This window comes from Diachasmimorpha longicaudata, chromosome 5 (genome assembly GCF_034640455.1).
Source record: "Diachasmimorpha longicaudata isolate KC_UGA_2023 chromosome 5, iyDiaLong2, whole genome shotgun sequence".
In the NCBI taxonomy this organism is placed as follows: Eukaryota; Metazoa; Arthropoda; class Insecta; order Hymenoptera; family Braconidae; genus Diachasmimorpha; species Diachasmimorpha longicaudata.
Genome location: NC_087229.1, coordinates 6,492,796 through 6,514,143, shown reverse-complemented (window position 1 = coordinate 6,514,143; position 21,348 = coordinate 6,492,796). Strand labels below are relative to the sequence as shown.

Below are 21,348 nucleotides of genomic sequence, written 5' to 3'. Positions count from 1 at the left end.
GGATCCTGTCGCCAGGAGAGGAGGGGCCGAGGGAAGGGAAGAGATCGGTACAGTAGTGTGTCGGTCTTGTGTCGTCCCAGCACATCGAATTTCGCGTATAACGAGAGTCTCGAAAAAGACTCGTAAAAAATTTCATGAGGGCTTTAATTATTTGATGATCGTAAAGGAGTAGAGCTAAATCCGGATGTATCTCGTTCTAGAGTAGATGAAGTGATGCTGAGTATCGACGTTTTCCTGGAGATGCTGTAACTGCGTAGCAAATTCCCTCCTCTGACGTATCTATTGGTTGATATTTACTTGATATAGATATTTTCATAGTTTCTGTGAGCAGATCAGGTGACAGGTGACAGATAAGAGTGCATATTCGGTAAGTTGAGAGGGATCTGCGGCCTCCCAATGATCTGGTGATCGTGGTGTTATGTTTTTGCATGTGCGGCATTGAAGCCAAGGTCTTGTTTGTTATCTGGCACGTGCTCATGCTGTGGACTAGGTCAGGTTACCTCGGTAGGAGTATGATGAACTTGTTGGTCTGTTGTGCAGCCAGAAATATTTATTGGGAAGAATCAGAGGGATTTGTTTGGTGAATTAATTTTGTTGAGGTCATGGTGGCTCTATTGATGGCCTGCAGAGAGCTGGAGACTCGATCGAATGGTGTTTGCTATTTTATTTTCGGAGACTTAGGCCAGTTGAATATTATATTGTGGCTTGAATTCATTGTAGTAATATAGTGGGACGAACGTGCTTATCTTTTGCCTCATTTGGTTGTGAATTGCTTCCGCTCCTTGATTCATATTTCACATGTATTGGATATCATGGACTCGTAAATAGATTGGGGAAATTGATGGTACATTGTTAGAAGGAAATGAAATTTCATGGACTGGTGAACTGGAATTTTTAGGACAGTAGCAGTGACGGCGGTTAAACAGTCGTCAAATTTAAAATTCCAGTGGAGATTTGGGAAATTTTAGAATTTGTGAGGAATAAGGGACACGGGAATTTACAGTTCTGCTGGTTTTATACATGAAGTTAAGATTTTTCAATACCAAGATGTTCTGGAATTACAACGACATTGGAAGACGATAAAAAGTGGCCGCGGTTTGCAGCCGAGAATTGACATAATTTATTTCAATAACTGGTGGGAATTATTCTTGTGATCCGAATCATCGAAAGTGGCAATGAAAAGAATATTTTAAACGCCACTGGAGTCTCTTGCACAATCTTTTTGTCTGTTATCAGCACAAAAGATCACGCACATACATTCGGGCGGGTTCTAAAAATAACATATTCGCACTTCCGAGGCTATAATTCAGTAAGTAGTAAACCGGTTTAAGTGGATTGAGTTTTTAGTGAATATTCCGGAACCTAGGAGAGATAGAAAATTTTGCACAATAACTTTTTTTGTAGAGTGCATTGTACGCTGCACTGACAAAGCGGATTTCATCAAATTCGAATGGTTTAAATTCTCTTGCACGGAGAGAAATATTTACTAAAAATTGCGTATCTCTTCCCTAATTAGAAGCAAAATATGATAATCGATAATTTTACAAAACTGTCACGGAATTTTTTCGGAGCATTCTCTCCCTTTTATCGAATTTGCCTGTAAAAAATTCCAAGTACTGGTACCCTCAAATTCTCTTAGTCACTTCCGCAATCGATAACCGAACTTGAGTTCCCCAATTTTACTGAATATCTCTTCGTGAATTTGGACACGGTCATCAAAAACTCAGCAAAGAGCTGAGTCAACTTAGTTGAGGTCATTCAAAGCGTCTCTACACGGAGAGAAAAATTATTTAAAAATTACGTGCCTATTCCGAAGTCTGCTGGTCAAAACAGTATTCAGTCTATTGATAATGCTTGATATGTGTGGAGAAAAATGAATCATCTGTCTATAGCTGTTTCCAGTCCATCTCAGTATGTTATAGTTTTTATAGTTTTTCTCCAAACAGTACCGAAATGTTTAGAATGGTTTTAATAAATAGAACCAGAGAAGAAACAGAAAGGAATGAATGAACAAGGGCCTTTTGTCAAATGGGTCTAGCGTCAAATCTTTGGTCACTGAGAGTCAGTTGATCTGGAGACATCGCACTCGAAAGATATACTTTCTGCGTGCGATAATAAAGAATTAAAGTTAATAGTTAAATCGGTTTTATATTATTGAGACAATCTCTGTCCATAATCCAATACAGTCAAAATTACGGAATTTCAAATTTTTGCTGAAAGTTTCGTAATTTGCTGTTCCGTAATTTTTACCGAATATTATTTGAACTGTTAGATTACGCAACAGGCACGGCATTTTTTAAAAAAGTTACCTCTTCGTGTATTGAATTAGCTGTACCGACGAGAAAAATGTAGATTCGTCAAATATTTTTATTGACGAATGTAATGTTTCCATTTGGACGGAAACAATGCGTCACCACAACGGGTCATTTCACACTTTAGGACGTAATTTTTGAGTGGCCCATCAAGTTAACGATCGAGCTAGTCATCCGATAAAAAGGCCTATAGTATTGACAAAGTTCACCACAAGATAAACCCCGAGAAGTTGAGTATTACACTGTACATGTATGGGAGTGTCGCGGGCACCGTTCGTCAGCGATTTTCTAGGCCTCGCGGGCCAGTCACCGTAACAGTTCTCCAGTGTATCTCGGTGAGTGTAGTAAACGAACGAGTACCAGGGCCACGGTATCCCCGGCTGCAAACAGTATACAAACCCGTCCACTTTGACTCAATCCAATCGGTACGGTGTGCCAGTCGTGCGTTATTCCGAGTGCTGTGTGGATCGTGCATCGCGCGATTCTAAAATTAAAAAGATTAACACCTACCAATTTCCCCTTTATCACTTCACCCGTATGAATCATTGAATAACACTTGGATTAGTGAGGAGGTGCCCAGTGACTCGAGGATTAAAATTCAGTGGAAGAGGTGAGGATTAATTCGATAAATTTAACGAGAGCTGAAAGGTCTTCTGAAAGAATAATGCGCTATCAATTTGACGATCGAAAGGATCTCATCTCATCTTTATTTTTATCTCGACTCTATCCACTGAACTTGTGACATAACTTGGATTAACGTCAATTTTCACGACTTATCAGATGTCTCTCATTAAACCAGTGAAACAAAGGATTAAAGTCATTTCGGAGCCGAGACTGGGTTCACTTTAAATGAGTATTTCTTGAAATCCAGGGAAATATTTCCTTCGGCAAATGAAAATTTCATTATTTCCAACGAAAAATAGATATTGTTGAGGAAGATGGAAACGAAATCAAAAGAAAATATGAAATTTCAGTAGAAAAGCGAAAATATAATTTAAGCATCTCCGAATCTGATGGAGATATTGACGTTGAATTAAACATTTTTAGAGTATGAATTGAGACCCAGAATTGTTTTTAACGTTTTACTCTCCTCCGTTGCACTTTTAGACTCGTTTCTGTCAAAAAAACTGTCACGTGTCGCGAACAAACGCGAATTCTCGGTGTCACAGGCGTTATCAAACGCCTGCCCCTAACCGATCAAAATAAAATTAATCGCGAGGTCTTGGGTCACAGAAGATACGGTTTTTTGAATTAAAGAAACGGTTTATTAATGGATATGGAAACTGAATTCATTTTTAACGAAATATTTTTCTGAAAATGATACGGGAAAATCTGCTGATGACCTTTTCATATTCCAATAAAAAGACAGAAATATGAGAAGTATCAAATTGTCAGATTGGTTTGGGAATAAGCATATATTACTTGAAAATCTGGATGTCATCGAAATCGGTTCGAATCGTTCCACGACTCCGCTGTCAAACTAAATCATCAAAGCAACTCAATTCATCCCAGCGCACCATCTCAAATCACGAGAAAAACTATGTTAAAAATAGTTGAGGGTAAATATTCTAATTTGGGCTTTAACACGTTTTGAATGTGTGGGTTATTTTCTCCCGGTCTATTTTTCCACCCGCCCATCATTTCCATTCATCTCACGAGAAAAATTGTGCTATAGTATTCCACCTTCAAAAAGGAATAGAAATTGATAGAAAATAATTGAAATATCTCCCCATCAAAGGGCGACGTCGAATTTTTCTTCTAAAACAATTCAATATCTATAACAAAAATGTTAACAAAAATTTTCCTACATGTCGTCTATCTCCAACGCCCCCACCGCCCTCCCACATTTGCTCCAATCGGATCATCCCCTCGACTCAACCGAAAAAAATCCAAAAAACTTGGCAACCCACACCACCGTCAATCCCATTGACTTATCACACGTCTTCCATTAACCAGGTGAAACAAAGATAAGATTAATCACCGGGTTTCTTGGATACAGCGTTGAGCAGTCGTAGTAAGTTCAGTACGTTTAACGATCTTAAACGCGCAACGCAACCCCGTAAGAATGCGTTCGTGGCAATAAAGAAAAGGGGAGTTTCGCTCGAGTGCGTCTCACTTGCTCTCCTCTTCAACCTCAGGGCTCACTTTTCTTTTTCTCCTGAACCGGGAAGGCTCCCATATCCCCGAGGTTTCAACGACCCCTTTCTCTCTCACTCACTCACTCTCTCTCCCTTTTCCTCTCATTCTAGTCGCTGAGAGGCCAATTCCCCATCTCGACGTGGCCCCCGAGTGTGACTATGGACAAACTAAACTCACTTCTTTGTTTGATACCCCCCCAAACCATTTATATATCTATACGTACTCACACGTGAATTGCAATTCAAGATGGTTGAAGAAAACAAGAGAGTACGATGACCTCATTGTGTCCATAGAAACGCATTCTAAAGTACTCGCGGAGGTGGAGAATAAGAGTGTGAATAATTTGTGGGTGAGATGCTGAGAAAATTCAGGGGGTTAAATTTTTCGGCTTGATGGTGTGGGGGTGGTGGAGTGAGAGGGGGAGAGGTGGATAATCCAATCTCTCAAATGGAAACAATTCCCTTCCACTCGTGTATGAATTTTTATCACTTTTTTTTTTTTTTATTCCACCCGGTCGAGGACTTTTCGTCTTTCCAAGCGTAATTACACTTGTTTTTGTACGACAGGGCGTTTTCCCTCTTGGGGTGTATTTCATTTGAGTAATGACGGATAATGGAGTACTCCGGGGGGAGGGCGACTATTTTTGAGATGATTGCATCAGTCTTTTGGGGGAGATTGAGCACGAGGTCAGACGTGTGCGGGAGTTGAGGTCTAAATTCGCGGGTTGACACCTACGATTCGCGAATTGGTGTTAATGGGGGGTCTGTACGGCTGATGGCGCAGGCGATTTATGTATTTGATGATTAACGAGGTAGATTAATAAGTAATTAATTGACTTACCGGACTCCCACGACGCGGTGATGAGCAAGTGTAGGGTCAGGGTGCTGAGCAGCGCTGAACTTGATCGCCAGGGTGAGGGGTGGCGAGGTGGAGATACCGTGGGACAGGAGATTGTTGGGAGACGCTGAAATGAAGAACATTGAAATAAATACATATGCATATGAAATAGGGTAAAGGATAAGAAAATAAGGTAATTGAATTTTTAGTGAATCGCGAAAAGTTGAACAACTATTGCTGCTAATTAAAAAACGTTTAAAACGAACATGTTGGGTTGTAATCTCCCCCACATCCTTGATTTTTCAATTAATACATAAATATTCTTTGAATTTTCACCGACAGTCCCAGGGGTAGATAGTAATTAAGAAAGTTCCGCGGGAGATGCAGAAAATGCCGCGGGGTGTCTTCGAAAAGGCGATTTTAACGAGTTTTCTTCGAATTATCCATGAACCATTTCATTTTACTATGTTGATCGAGTCTAATAACTACTCCTGAATGCCGTTACAGAACTTTGTGTTTAAAGTTTGTACTCCAGCTGCTTATTCTTCAATCTCCGTGGAAAAAGAAGTCGAAGAGACCGAGGGTAGCGAGGAAAAATAAAAGAAAAAATAGGACGAAATAGGGAGAGAGAATGCGAAGCGAGGAAAATAAAATTCCGCTCTGGAAAAAGTTTTTTTCATTTGTTAATATTTCGTATTTCAATAAGAGAAAAGTAGTCGAGGAGTGAAAAAAAAAATCACCCTTCCCCCACCGCGCTTTCCAATAAAGAAGAAATATAATTCAATTAAGAGTGAAATACGGAGTGTATGAGGTAAGAATAACAAGTAAATGGTCATTCGGTTGTGCACATGGGGGAATAAAGTGTGAAAGCGAGACCAACACAAATAAAATTGTCGAGGGGAAAATATCTCCGTGAGTTGTTAACGATCCCAGTGTGATGTGGGTGGAGAGAGGATTGTTTAGGCACTGAGACCGGCAGGTGGTCTTGGCTTTTTCGACCCCCATTTCCACCGTACGAACAGCTGTACAAGGTTTTTACGGAGTGACGCTCAGGTAGACCCCGGGAGAACGCACTTCAGTACTCTGTGGAACGTTGTAACATTATTTACTATTATATTTCATGCTGAAGGTTGTGCTGCTGAGATAAGTGGTTGACCGGTTGCTGATGTTCCGCAAAATATTTCAGTGTATTTGCTATTCGTACCAGTGATTAATGTGATTAATTGATTGATTGATTGATACTCGACTAGTACGCAAAATTGTATTTTCAACGCCAGGATAAATTGGGTGAATAGAACGGCATTCATTTTTGGAGAAATCTATCATGGCGGAGGGTGAGTCACCGGTGCATGAATATTTTTATTCAAACACACTAGTCTGTCAGGGGAAAACTACCGACAGCCAAATATGGCATTGGCTTTCCAACGAGAATTGTACAACGCAATGAGAATTTAAACAAAATGGACTTGACCCATTCCTCTGTAGAGGGTGGTGAATGTCAATAAACAAAAAAAAATGGACTGATGTTGCGTGAAACTAAAAGTTCACTAAAACATTGACGTTGTAACGCTATTATGTTACAGCATTGTTACAAAGAGTGAAGAGTGCATTCAATATTTTCAATATTTTCACTCCCGTTTTTTCCCTCATTTTCGAGTTTCATTTTTTATGAGAAAAAGAGATTGGCTAAAAATATATGTAAACCATTCGAACAACTAGGGGTTAATAGGTGGTAAACAGTTTTAGTGAATTATTTATTCATATCACCCATTAGTTCATAATAAATTCAGCGACAATGGTTTCCTTTTCTCTGGGGAAAAGCCATAAAATCCCCCGAATTTCTGAACAATTCACCGTTATTGAGGGTGAGTTCCTAAGGATAAGGGGTGTTTTACCGGATTTTCTCTGGCGAAAGGGCCCACAAAATGCTTCCCACGAAGACTTCTTCATCAACATTTTTATTAAAAACCCCCTTCAGTTCTAAACATACCACTGAGTCGGCCACCATTGACTCTTTTATCATTCTCCATTATTTTTGACGTACGACATAGCGGTGTGCAGATAAACGTCTAAGGGTTTGTTAACCTTTCTCCTTGATCATAATCTGATTTCCCACATGAATATTAACTGTAGCAACATCAGCCATTCGTTTCCATTTCTTCCCTGTTTTTCAACTTCCATTTTCTGTGTGAAAAAGAACGATAGAAAATGTATAGGAACAATATCAATAACTGAAAGTCAAATAGCTGGCGAAGAGCTCTAGTGGTTGATTTATGGATGAAAATTATGATTCCCCGATGGATTTATTATCAATGATTCAATGTTCTCTAGGCAACTGGATGACAGTCTCAAATTTCTCAGGTATAAATGTCTTATTTATCCCCTCCAGTCACAACTAATCAATATTCATCCACCTGATTTATTGAAACAACTAGAGAACGCGTAAAAAAGTCGACACTGCAAAATTATTAACAGAACTTCTCACATAAATATTACTCATCGTACCTTCAACAATTGACTCAATTTTTTTCTGCCTTTTTCATGAGGAATAAAGAGCTTCTAAAAAATGTACGAAAAACCAGTCAATAACTGAGAGAGAAAAACTGGTGAGAAAAGCTTTGGCGTATGATTTATAAATATCACTCATTTGTTCACGATTAATTCATCGTCAATGGCTCCAGTTTCTCCGGGGAAATGTAAAAAATCCCCCGAATTTCTCTGGCAAATTCATCTCCTTCATCCATTTCTAACGCAACTGATCGATATCCATCCGGTTGATGCATTAACAAACTAAAATCTCACAAAAACGTTAACGTCGTAACGCCATTTTATTTATTATTCCCGACGTTGAACGGCGAGTTGCACTGACAAGTGATTGAGAGATGTGTTTTTATCACTTTCTCATTAATCAAAAACGAAAGTCTTACATAAATATTACTTATCAACCCTTCAATCAGTCGTGCCCCTTGTTGGCTGTTTCTCAAGTATGTTTTTCTTTGTGAAAAACAAAAAACTTATGGAGTAGGAAAATGTATGAAATCCCAGTGAATAAGAGAGGGTGAAGAGCTTTAGTGCATGATTTATTCATATCAATCATTAGTCCATGACCAATTCATTGGAAATAGCTCCATTCTCCCCAAGAGAAAACTAAAGGGAATAAAATCCCTGGAATTTCAGTGGAATCCATCATGACCGAGGGTGAGTTCCCATCGTGACGCATGAATATCTCTTTCTTCCATTGTAGACAGTGCTAATAATTATTCACTGTGTTGTTTCATTACGAAACTAAGAATCTATATGAGCGTTGACATTACGTCATCGTTGTGCATTATTTCCACGTCTTCAAAGGCCTGTTACCTCTTCGTTACTCTCGCAAACATTTTGTTTCGATATCTTTCCACATTTTTTCATTAATCCATTCGCAGGTGAATATTCCTCATTAATTTAAACTCTTCAGTCTGTTTGTATTACGTGAGGATTTAAGTAAGAGGACATCATCTAAGAACATATCACCGATTTTTTGGAGAACGTGTCGCTCAATTTATTTCCAAGTCCTCTTGATATTTGACGACAGATTCCTGTAAAATAGCGACACGTCCCCAGGGCACCAGTTCCATTCCCCCTGAATATCAATTTTTTTAGTCTCAGTGTTTATTTATTTTCTACAACAAGAACGCATCGTTTGACGGATTAAAACATGATAAACAGTTCAAGTGCATGATTCCCTTCGACGAATAATAAATCCACCATCAATTCATCGTCAATGACTGCATTGTTCCCCAAGGGAAAGCCAAAAAGCATGAAAATCCCCCAAACTATGATTCACCGAGGCATAAACATTTCGCTTTTCTCCCTCCCATTCGATCAGTATTCGTCGAGCTCATGTATTACAAAACTAAAAACCCATAAAAAAACATCTCAATCAGTACAGACCGGTACGGTGAACGTGACTGAATTCAAGAAAAACTAGTTGAACTTCAAGGTTCTCTCACCCGTCTACTTATTCGATTTGGCTCAAGGTCACTGGAGAATTGTTCCGAGGGAATTTGTCCCAAAAAAAAAACACCACCCAACAGCGGTGTGTTTTTCACCACTCACGACTGCACGTCAATAGAATTTTTTATCCACCCCTTTTACCCATTGTGCAACGTATGTTTTCCACTTTCTGCCTCAACGGAAAACTGCATCGCGTGCTCAGACGATTACGGAAATTATTACAAACTCGCGGTGGTAACAGCGTCACGAGAGGACTCCACCTTTTTTCCGTCTCTCATTCTCATTTTTTTTTTTCTTCGTTATTTTACAGATTACCCCTATTTTTTACAATTACCCGGTGCTCACAAATTTTTTTCACCCCGTCGCTTTCTTTTTTTCGATCTTTTTCTTTCCCTTGGATTTGAGGACACGACTAACCCACTTTATGGGGCTTGTTAGATTGCTCAGTAGTATACTTGAGGGATGTGTGTCAAAGCGATCCCGATGCTTGATTAAAATACAAGTAGAGTGCCCCCGGGGGTAATTTAACTGATGGGTTATACTCGGTGCACCATTTTTATGACCATGAAAGTGAGAAAGAAAAGCAAATAAAATGGGATATATTCGGTAAAAAAATTCACCTCCGGAGATGATTGATGTCGCACGGAAAGAGATTTTCGATAAAAATTAGATAAAATAACAATCAACAATTTTTACGTCAATTTTTGGTGGAACAATTATAGTTGGGGGGGTAATTTTTGTGATAGAACTAACCATCGTCCCTGATTCGCCCCCGGGAGGTCTAATTGTTATCTAAAATTTCATTCCGTGCGGTATTAGTAGTAAATGCCGGCAAATGGCAGACGTGTTTGGCCGTGTGAAGGGTCATCGACTTCTATCCAACGATCCGATCGAGTTGTCCACATGCGCTCCGATTAGCATTCGTGAAATTGTCCTCGACTTACTGTTGTTTGCCGGTGAATCGCGTGACGCATTCGAGAGGATGAGACAATGGGGAAAAAAACAGGGCTAAAAAATTGCGGGACGAAAAACAGGGAAAAAAAGAGGGCTTGGTAAAATGAGCGTGTGGAGGACTGGAACAAGAGGAAAAATTGCTCGTGAGTCATGTGGAGGCACTCTGTTGTGCACTTGAGAAGGCCTTGACTCTATAGATTCAGACAGTTGGATTGTTGTACCTCTCCACAGACGGAGAAATGACGCGAGAAGACTACATCCAGTGGAGTGGCTTATTTGAGTTAAATTTTTGTTGAAATTGACTTTTTGCATTTTTATTCACATAAAATGAGTTCTTCATCTTGTGCAGTGCTAACAGTTTCTTCGGAGATGATGACATCATTAAATCACTGGTAGATATTTTCTTCTGAATTTCTACACTCCGGAAAAAATTAAATTTCATCGACAGTTGGCTATTAATATTCAGGACTTGATTGAAATTTAATTGAAAATAAAGTGAAATTTCCGATTTTTAAGAGGCATGAGAATTCGTCAATTAATTAAAATGTATAATATAACTTATTTTGCTATCACTACGCCAGTAGATAGTACATTTAGACGTTCGATTTGTACATCCACAATTCTATTCTCGTCTGAATCAATCAAATCTTTATCAACGGTAACTGAAATGATACGCCCGACGCCGGATAGAGCGAATTTCTTAAAATACGACAATATTTATTCGGACGGAATACGTCTTTTTTTTTTCTTACAATCAAAAAATGTCCTCCACGAACCAGATAACTGGCAGTACTTTTTATTTGTCTATCCGTTATTTGATGGCTCGACAGATAACTTTATCGATTCTTTGTCAATACACTCGATACTCAGAACAAATTTCATCGAAAAAATTGAAAAACTGTTTCTGTTTCTAGTAGACGCCATAAAAATTTGAACAAACAGCTCTTAAAAACAGACACTGTCAATAAATTTTCGTCACTTGTTTATGTTTCCTCGTGTCTGCTGTCCTCTGAACAATAAATAAATCTTCAAATTGGAGACATAATTTCCATGACAGTAAATTTATAAAATTTTTTCACCTCAAAAAAAATATTTGCTCGAATTTTCTAGAATAATTATCAATTGTCCCGTTTGTAAATGTTAATTCCGCGAATAACCCACTGCACTCAATTAATCATCTGTAGCTTATGCTAAATTATACATATAAGCTATCAGCATATCCAGGCAGATCCTTACAGAAGTATTCACCTTAAAAATTTCAAAACACTCTTTCATTCAACTCAAATGCGCCATTCTCCCGGTTTATAAAAGCACGTAATCGTGTCGGCACTTTGTTAAAATTCAAGATGCATTGTGTAAACTTATACATCATCAAACTCCGTTATCACCGTACAACAAAAAGTTTGTGATAATGAGGATAAAGATAGAGGTGTCTAGACGGAATTCAGGTGGGGTCGGTGGTGAAAAGTTGAACCACCGCAATCCATCAACCTCACCCTCTCCCCCTTCGATAAATAAAAAAAAAAAACAGGATAAAAATGAAAAAATAACACGACTGGTGAAGAAATGAAAGTAAAAAGCACGCCAGCGAGCAAATTCCTGGAGTTGGATGCGGTTATTTTTATTTCGTTGCTGAAAAATTTAATATTATAACTTTTTGGGGAATTTCATAGTTCACCGAGGCACGTAACAAATCGCATTCCTTCGCTTATAATGCATAATCCCGATGTCATAGGACAGACTGGAATTTCATGTGAAAGATAATACGTATTGGGTCATCTGTCATTACACATGAGACGTGTTACAGTTGGATGGATCAAAAAGAAGACTAAATTCCCTAATTTTTAGAGATACGTCACCAATGACATCGACACCAATTTATTTAAAAAATCATCACCACTTTCATCGGAATATCTTTAATATTGTGACATTTATCGCCAAATTGTACTCATCAAAACTACGTGAGTGATCCTCTTTCTATCCCTACTAATGACACCTAATAAAATCCCAAAAAACCAGTCACATTTTTCTGAAAATGACACCCATTATCCCCAGTAAAATTACATCATAATTTTTCATCCCTTTACTCCATAACCACTGTCATAATGCCCATTATGTTAATTGTCGACAATATTCAACTGTCAAAACCCTCACGCGAGGAATTTTCACTTTTATGTCCCTCTCCCAACGAAGATATCAACATTACAAACACGTTAATTCCATAACGTTCGTGAATGACTTTCCTCCCTTACTTTTTAATGAATGCATTAATTAGATCATGCACCTTTCATTTTTATCTGCAATAATTACACTCCGAAAAAAAAATCAACTTCTGAAATAAATATCTTTAACGATTCCCACTCGACATTTATATCTTCCGTGTAACGATATTATACGATAACTCTCCTCACACTCAAATCAATTATCGTTTTCCTCAAATTATCGAGCACGTGAAAATGATTTAAAGGCCCTCACGATCCCAGAGCGACTCTAGGCACATTTACCCTAACTTTTCGGGCAATTCGATACATCACCGAGGCACGATACAAATCGCATTCTTTCCCTCATAATACCGGAATTATGCATTATCCGTGAGACTGGGATTTCGTGACGGAGATAATACGTATCGAGAATCGTGTTTCATTGCAGACGAGTCACGTTGCAATTCTGCACACATCGATGTTGGCAGTGAGGTGGTATTACCAGGGGGGGAGGGAGGGAGGTAAAGGGGAGAAGGGATGAGGAAAACTCCTGAACAAAAAAAAACGCCAGTGGAAGGATAAAAAACATAATAATGGAGCGTTGCTATGTGGAAGAGTCACGCGGGTGAAATCGCGTGTTGTCTGTATGTGAGCCTTCCAATGCAGGTTTGTTCGATGTCAAATCGATCGTCGGATACTGAACGAGACTCACAGCTTTGTATTTTCATGCCCGCTTATGAGTTTACTCTGCGGATAAACTCTCAAACGTAATCACATTCGGGAAAATCGTTCGACATTTCGCTCGGGGTTTGTGACGATGGTGAATGAGGGGGGAGTGGATTCGACGGTTAGTGGAATGTGTCGTGGATCGATTATGGTGATAGTAATTACTGGTCAATTAGTTCGTCTAGACGTGAATTCACTAGCAATTCCCATTTCCCAGATATTGGAGTGCATTCAGATGTCTTGAGGAAGAATAAGGTAAATTGATATGGACGGTTATGGGAGACTCATGGTTGATGGGTTTTCAGGAGTGGGAAGGTACGAGACTAGATGTGCCGCTGAGAGGAGTGGAGCTATCAAGATACCTGATTGTCTTGAGGTATCTGGAATCAGAAGATCACTACTGATATCGAGAATGGCGTGCTGCGGATGTGGGGATGATGGGTCGAAGATCGAGCCTGGGGTAATTGAATTTTTTTTTAGATCTCTTTGGCTTTATTTCTTGTTGCGGTGAATTTTATTGACGGTAAATGGATATGGGGGGAGGGGGGATTGAGTGGGAATGGCTGCAGAATAAACAGAAGAAAAATTTTTTTTTACTACTGCAATGGTATGTTTTATAGGATCATGATGGATTTACTTATTTTAATAACGATTATCTAATTGAATGGAAAAAATATTCATTTATGTGATTCATAGAAACTAAAACTTTTAATTCAATTATTCCCGAGAAATTCCACTTTACGTTGTACTTATTTTTTTTTTCAATTTATATGATAAAAATATATTTTTGTAAACTGCACTGAGAGAAAAAATTAGTTCTGTCGAAAAATTGTGTTCCCCTGGAGAGATATGTTCCCCCATCTTGTCGTGGTGAATCAATTTATTTGTGAACAAAAAAGAGTCTCCGTAAGAACATAACTTTCCCAGTATTTATTGCACTCATGAGACATTTATATATCTTTTGAGGACATATATTAGTTCTACAGAGAATTATATGAACCGCAGACATTTTCATTTGTCCGTAGACGTTATAAAAAAAACTATTCAAATATAAACCCATCAGTGTGATTAAAAAATATTCACTCAATTAAAATAAACCTCCCCATCTCATAAATGCAAGTTTCTGACATCGACCAGTTTTCCCTCTCAGTACACTATTTTTCCAACCCCATTAGGTTATTGACAACTGACTGTCCGACTTTTCAACTACGAGCTGTCAAAATATTGACTGAAGTTTCAGTGCCGATAATTAATATTAGGGATTCAATGGATAATGAAACAGCAGATGCTGCACAATCAAGAAGCAGACGCACCAACAAGACACTCTCAAGTCTGTTGGCTCAGTGGTTTTCAATTAAATATTCAAGAGCCATTTGCCGTTGCTCAGTTTGTAGTTAAATCTGGGCACAATGACTTCTCAATTAATCAAGGTATAAACTTCTGGCTTGCAGACGCCTGATCAGGAGGAGCCGTCATTGGGTGAGGGTGAGAAAGTTTTTACCCAGAATAGATCCTGCACTGATTTAGCAGCCCTCATTATCCTCATAGGGCTCATTGCTGGTTTTGTAAGTGGCCAAAAGGGTTTAACCAATAGATATCAGAACCACAAAAGGGGGGTAGTGGGGTAGTAAGACCCAATGACATTGATTATATTTAAACAGGGCTTCTTCATGATCACTGCCATCAAACGAGGTGACGTTCATCGCTTGATAAATGGCTATGACGATTGTGCCAACGTCTGCGGACGTATTACACTAGCCGAAAAAAATCCGGAATTCAGTTGCAAAGGCGCTGACATGAGAAATCTCAAGTATCTTCATGTTACGGTGGGCACCAATGGTGTCAAAAGCCGTACGTGTGTCTCAAATTGTAGCAGCTTTGAAGACCAGTGAGTGTTCATTCTTTCTTAGGAATTTCCATTGAAAATCGAACCCTTTATCCCCCTCTTTTTACCTATTTCAACACCGCTGTTGAATATACAATCGTGTTTGTAAAGAATTTCTGTTGATTTTTTTTTAGCTACAGTCGAACGATTTATTTCGCCCAAAAAAATTTCTCTCAATTATTATTCGCCGCAGGTTATTTTTTTCCGTATAAAATTCAATATCGTAATATTGTTTTCTTAAAATCACCCGATATTGGATTGCAAACCTAAAAATCAACGAAATTAAATTTACGGTATTTCAAAATAACTTTGGCCAGCAAATTGAATAATTGAACAGTGCCCGTTGCCATACGAAATCGCAAATGGACGAGATGTCAATACTGAATTGATTTTTTCTGAAATCCACCACCTGCAGCTCGTCAACCTTCATGTTCTGAAAATGATTCCATGCCTTATGAATGAAGAGTTTTTTTGGGATAATGAACCATTCATTCGCGATTATAGAATGAATTGATTTTAAGACATAATTAACTCTTTTTCTCAATTGTTACTGTCATTGAGATTAATTCCTCTCATCCCAACTTCAACGTTCCTGATATTATGTTTCAAATACCACCACAAATATTTGTTGTGAACAACCGAAGTCCCGAAATTGCCATTCTCAAATTCCCTTTCAATTCTTGTCAGAAGAATGTTTTATTGGTAGAATTATTGAATCAACCCAATTAAATGTACAGCACTTTGAACCAACTTCATCCATCCAATGTAACAAATTATTGTTCGTTATAACTTAAAATCGATCGGACGGAATGTCAATACTAACTATATTTCTCTTTCTAAATCCCCAGAATTCAGTTCTTGAATCGTTGCATTCCTAAAAAAGTAACCAGCAGTGCTAACTCGGTGCTGCGAGCCCTTGGATTGGAGAGCTTTTTCAACGTAAGAAGTGACGACAAATTGATCCCTCGCACATAATTAATTTCAATAAATGCGAAATAAAAAATGCCTGTTAATATTTTTACTCAATTTAGGAAGTATCGAGTGACCTGAACATCGCCTGGCGTGAATTAATCTCCCTTCTTCTAATTGCTCTCGGTAATTTATTCAACGGATCACTCTGCTGCTGTATTCATGACAATTCTTAGCTATTCACTAAATAATTCTGGTACTTACCCACAGCAATATCACTCGGCATTCTGATAGCTTTCCGATACATCGTATCGTACGTCATTTACATCGTTCTCAGTGGTTCAGTTGTCGTTTCCATTGGTGGAACAATTTATCTCTGGTAATGCAATTTCCTCTTCTCCACTGTGCTTCATAATTCAGTGGTAAAACAACCATTATTAAACGTGGTTACTCTTACAATATTCCAGGTTAGCTTGGTACCAAGAGGGAAGAGCTGTTAAGATGGGCAAAATACACGCGGACGATTCAAGTGTAACACCCTATCTCATTTATGCTATTCTCATGACAATTGTCGCTGTCGTCACTGTACTAGTGGTTCTCGTTATGAGAAAAAGAATAGCTCTTGTGGTGCAACTCTTTCGAGAAGCGGGCAAAGCCGTTTATTCGATGCCAGCGCTACTTCTTCAACCCATTTACGTGAGTAATTTCACAAACTCAAACTTTAGAGGGAAACTTTTACGTCGATATTTTAGGATATTTTTCATGGATTTATCCTTTTTTTGCAACCGAAAATTTATTACAGACGTATCTTCTCATTGGGTTATCCTTCGTTGCGTGGGTCTACTGTGTTTTGTGGATCGAGAGCGCTGGGGAGCTTTACAAAAATCGGAAGAATCACCTCCATTACAAAAAGGACGCTGTTCTCCTGGTGAGTTGCTTTTATTATGATTTTACACACTACACACCAATTATTTGATGCACTTGATGCTCTACATCAACCCCCCTCACTCCCCACATCACTTGTACCATCGATTCGGACTGATAGATGTAAAATATCCTCACAATATTTATAAATAATGCCGATTGCCCCGGAGCAACTTTTCTTTGTTCGAGGGACGCGAGAGACTGCCCTCCTCCCCCCTCCGCCGCATCGATCGGTACGACACATCTCCGTGCGCTATAATCGATTGTTAACAGATATCGATATCTGCAAATCCAGATGGCTGTCATCGATTCACCAAATCACCAGATGGATTTCCCGAAATGTTAGGGGAGTTTAATTAGCTTAGTTGTAAAAAAATACGCGATAATAATTTGGTAGAATGTTTGAGGAGAATGATCTGTTAGACGGAGAAGAAAATCGGAAAATACAACAGGGTAAATTCTACTTTTGTTCAGCATAATTCTGTCACAGGAGGTCAAACGGAATATATGCGGAGGTCAGACCATATATTATAGTATTACATTATACAGAGAGAGGTTATTCACTGGGACAAATGAAGAATATTCAAAACTCGGAAGTCCATGCCTTATCGTACTGAATACTAAATTGAAAAAGTGGACATACCACGACTGATAAACACGTTATATCAACTATGAATATTCATTGTGGGACACTTATTCTGTTTGTTTCATTACAAACATCGTTAGCAGGTCCATTTATTACATTGAATGCATCTCAATTATATACTGACCTCTGTGGCCAGACGCTAACGAAAGGTCAGCTGATTCCTTGAGAAGATATATATATTTATATGTAAATAAAATTCTTAAAAATTTGTTCAATTAAAAATGCCGAAATCAAGTCAAACATCACTGGTACGAAAATTACAGTAGAAACTCCGTAGAATTCCAATGATGTCAGTTACCCTTCCAATTACAGTGATAATGAGTACGAGAAAAAAAATTAATTTCCACCAGCACTTCTTCATTTCTTATCACCAGTAGAATTTTAATGAAAATTGATCTGTTGTACTGTTTAGACTGCCAGGTGGTACAATCTCTTTATGTATTTCGTAATGGCTGAATTTTATCTCGGCTGTCAGCACATGGTAGTGGCTGGTGCTGTTGCCCGTTGGTTTTTCACGAGGTGAGATGAAAATATCGGTACACCGTGTATTTTTTACCCATAAAAATGAATTGGTCAATTTTCGAGGGATTTAAATTGCCATTTTGTAGGGATAAAAAACGCCTGTCACTGCCAGTGACACGCAGTACATGCTGTTTGCTGCGATTTCATCTGGGTACAGTGGCATTTGGTGCAATGATCATCGGTGTTGTGAGATTACTTCGTGCTATGATAGCATTCGTTCAAAATAGACTGAAGGGATATGATAATGGCTTTGTCAATGGGATACTCTGGTGCTGTCAGTGCTGTATGTGGTGCTTCGAGTGTTGTCTCAAATTTCTCACGAGAAACGCTTATATCGAAACTGGTGAGTTTTTGTTTGGTATTATTCACTGTCACTGGTATGAATATTCAGAAGTGAGATAAACATTTTTTTTTGGGGCCTCCACAGCAATTTACGGATGCAGCTTTTGCACTGGGGGAAAAAAAGCATTTCGTGCACTCTCTGATAATATTTTGAGGGTAGCAGCAATCAATAGCGTTGGAGATTTTGTGCTATTTTTGGGAAAGGTACTCGTCGTTGCACTCACTGTTCTCTGTGGTGTTTATCTCATACAGGTGAGTGAAATTATTTTTGTACGCTCGTGGAGATAGAGATGTCTTGTTTTTCAGAAAGTTATCAACTATTACGGTCAGGGTAAAGATTGATACAAATGCGATGGTAAATCCTGACACACTTTACAGTGCAAAGGATTATCGTTGGGCATATTTCACGATGTGCCCGGTAAAGAATACATGATGCTGAAAATAGAAAAAGACTCGCCAGCGGAAGATTTACTTCTGAGCGAATGTGGGGCTGTGGCAATGTCCAGCTCTATAAAGAGATATATTAATGCAAAAATGATTCTCTTATTGAGAACTATTTCAGTCCAATAAACATTTACAATTGCAACGAAGCAATCCGAATATTTCTGCCCATCAAAACTAATTTAATTAAATCTAATCCCACCGAGTTTGTTATTTTACCATTAGTATATCCGCTTCACTCCATCACCCCATCAAATTGTTTCATCAGAACCTATTTTTATTTCTCCCAATGTAGTATAAGCGATTGAAATAAACCCATTCGCTCTATTCAAACAAATCATTTCTCTCCGTCTTAGTCTTAATTTTTATGTTCATACTGACCCCGGGAATTCGACCCCTCATAACTATTTTTTTCAGAAGAAGGATGGACTGCACCATCCCTGGGTCCCCATTGCCATCGCCGGAGTGTTCGCTTTCCTCGTCGCCCACTGCTTCATTTCCATCTACGAGGTACAAAATTATTCACGAGATTTGCCTCCTCTCCCCCTTTTCATTTACATTATTAACGATCCCTTCCTTCCTCAGATGATCATCGACACGATTTTCCTCTGCTTCTGCGAGGACTGCGCTCGCAACGATGGAATCAGTCGGCCCTACTTCATGAGCCGCGGCCTGATGGTGAGTTAATCGATCATAATTGGATTTAATTTGCTTCTAACAGCATTTCGGTAGATTATGAAATTCTTACTAATCGATTTATCGATTAGGAATTCGTGGAGAATAGCAAGAAGGCACTCAAACATCTAGATAGTCAACCTTCTAGTCCGACGTAAACAATTCAAGAATTGAGACAAAAATCACTCAAAAATTTACTCAAAGATTGGACGATTCAGGAGTATTCTCGGTAAGTGCATTCGTCACAAGATAATTACAAATACATACTCACCGTCCAGGAACTTTGCGATGACGTTTTCAACGGCCGACGGGCTTGTGAGACAGCCCGTACTCCTCTCAACGTTTTCATTACATACTTCATGATTTCTTCATGATGCAGTGCTTCAAATAAATAATTACCTGAGGTAATTATTGAACTTTATTCTTGGAAAATGAGTGTAAGAATTATGCGCGACGATTTTTCTTAATTTAGATTTATTTATAACTATATGAATTGATAGAAATGTAGTCTTTTTTTACTTCCAATGAATTTAATGTGGTATTCCTTTGGGCAAGTATCCCATATTTGCAGAAATTAAGTTTAAAATTGCTTGGAATATTTTTATACCGATCAATACATTTCATAATCAGTATTATGTAAATTATGTAAAAGAGGTCATTGATATGGAATTAAAAATACAGAAGTTACAACGAATGTACGTGATTTTCATTGTGGATGAAAATATGAAATGTGGAGTCAAGAGCTCTCTTGCATTTCAGTAAATGGCTGAATTATTATTTATAACTATTGAAAATGGGTGTGGATGGACATGGTTTTTTAGATGTGGATCAATTGTTAGGAATTCACAAAGTGCAACCAGGAGGCATTGAAGCACAAGATTGAAATCACTGAAAGATGTACTCAAAAGACTGGATAATTCAAGTGTATTCCTGGTAATTGGACTCGTCAAAAGACAATTGCGATTGCATATTCTATGTCTGGCCATACTTCAATGACATTCTCTGGGTCTGATTCGCTCGTAACAGCCCACGTACCGTTCTCAGCTTCCTTGTTAAATATTTTACGGTTTTTTAAATGATTGAATGGTTGAAAAAAGTCATTATCTAAAATAATCACGGGAATTCACTCGACGGAAATGAGCGAATAAATAAGTGAGGTGAATTTTTTAATACCTAGATGTTTTCTGAGTTGCATCAACTAATTGAAGTGTAAATCTTTTGTACTTCCATTGGAATTTGAGTAGTACTTTGTTGTTCGAGCCCTCCCATGTTTACAAAGACAAATTAAAAAACTGCTTGATGTTTTATTGTACAAGTTCATACATTTCATAATTACCATTATGTTAATTTTGTAAAAGACTTCATTGATGTAAATTTCAAAATACACGAGTTACCAGGGCAAGGGTTTTTTTATTGTCCCGGAAAAATGTATGGTGTAGCCAGAAGTAGTTTGCGCCAATCAATAAGATTTCCTAGCATTCGGGTCATGGTAACAAATTTAAACAATGAGATTGGTGTCAATTAAAAAGGTACGCACCTACTAAAGCTCTAAAAAAACATAAGAAGCAAGTTCAGGTTGCTTCAGAATTTTAATGAATGATTGTTTCAACACTTGATAATTCACGTGCATACTCGGTAATTGTACTCGTGAAAGGACAATTACAATTACATATTCAACGTTCGGTGGCGTTTCGATGACATCACCTGATGCTCATCACTATGCGACAGCCCACACCCTCTTTTGAGCTCCTCATTAACAATTTCACGGTTTTTCCACGATAAAATGATTCCATTAAGGGAAAGTGAGTGAGTGAATGCATGAGATAATTTTTTGAATAC

At 38.3% G+C, this 21,348-nt stretch overlaps 1 protein-coding gene across 5 annotated transcripts; it reads left to right on the top strand.

Annotated features, from left to right (window-relative positions):
* Nucleotides 1-53: 53 nt before the first annotated feature.
* On the top strand, nucleotides 54-20,203 carry LOC135162550 (choline transporter-like protein 1). 5 transcript variants are annotated; one of them, XM_064121158.1, is made up of 15 exons: nucleotides 54-367; nucleotides 13,471-13,625; nucleotides 14,617-14,730; nucleotides 14,827-15,053; nucleotides 15,899-15,989; nucleotides 16,082-16,145; nucleotides 16,230-16,338; nucleotides 16,427-16,655; nucleotides 16,762-16,887; nucleotides 17,942-18,048; nucleotides 18,138-18,394; nucleotides 18,479-18,645; nucleotides 19,252-19,344; nucleotides 19,420-19,512; nucleotides 19,602-20,203. In XM_064121158.1, the coding sequence occupies exons 2-15, from the start codon at nucleotides 13,578-13,580 to the stop codon at nucleotides 19,665-19,667; spliced, it is 1,791 nt and encodes a 596-aa protein (XP_063977228.1). In that variant the 5' UTR covers nucleotides 54-367; nucleotides 13,471-13,577; the 3' UTR covers nucleotides 19,668-20,203. The 5 variants fall into 5 exon arrangements, with proteins under 5 accessions (XP_063977228.1, XP_063977227.1, XP_063977226.1 ...); XM_064121157.1 differs by lacking the exon at nucleotides 54-367 and adding an exon at nucleotides 2,162-2,922; XM_064121156.1 differs by lacking the exon at nucleotides 54-367 and adding an exon at nucleotides 6,598-6,622.
* Nucleotides 20,204-21,348: the final 1,145 nt, after the last annotated feature.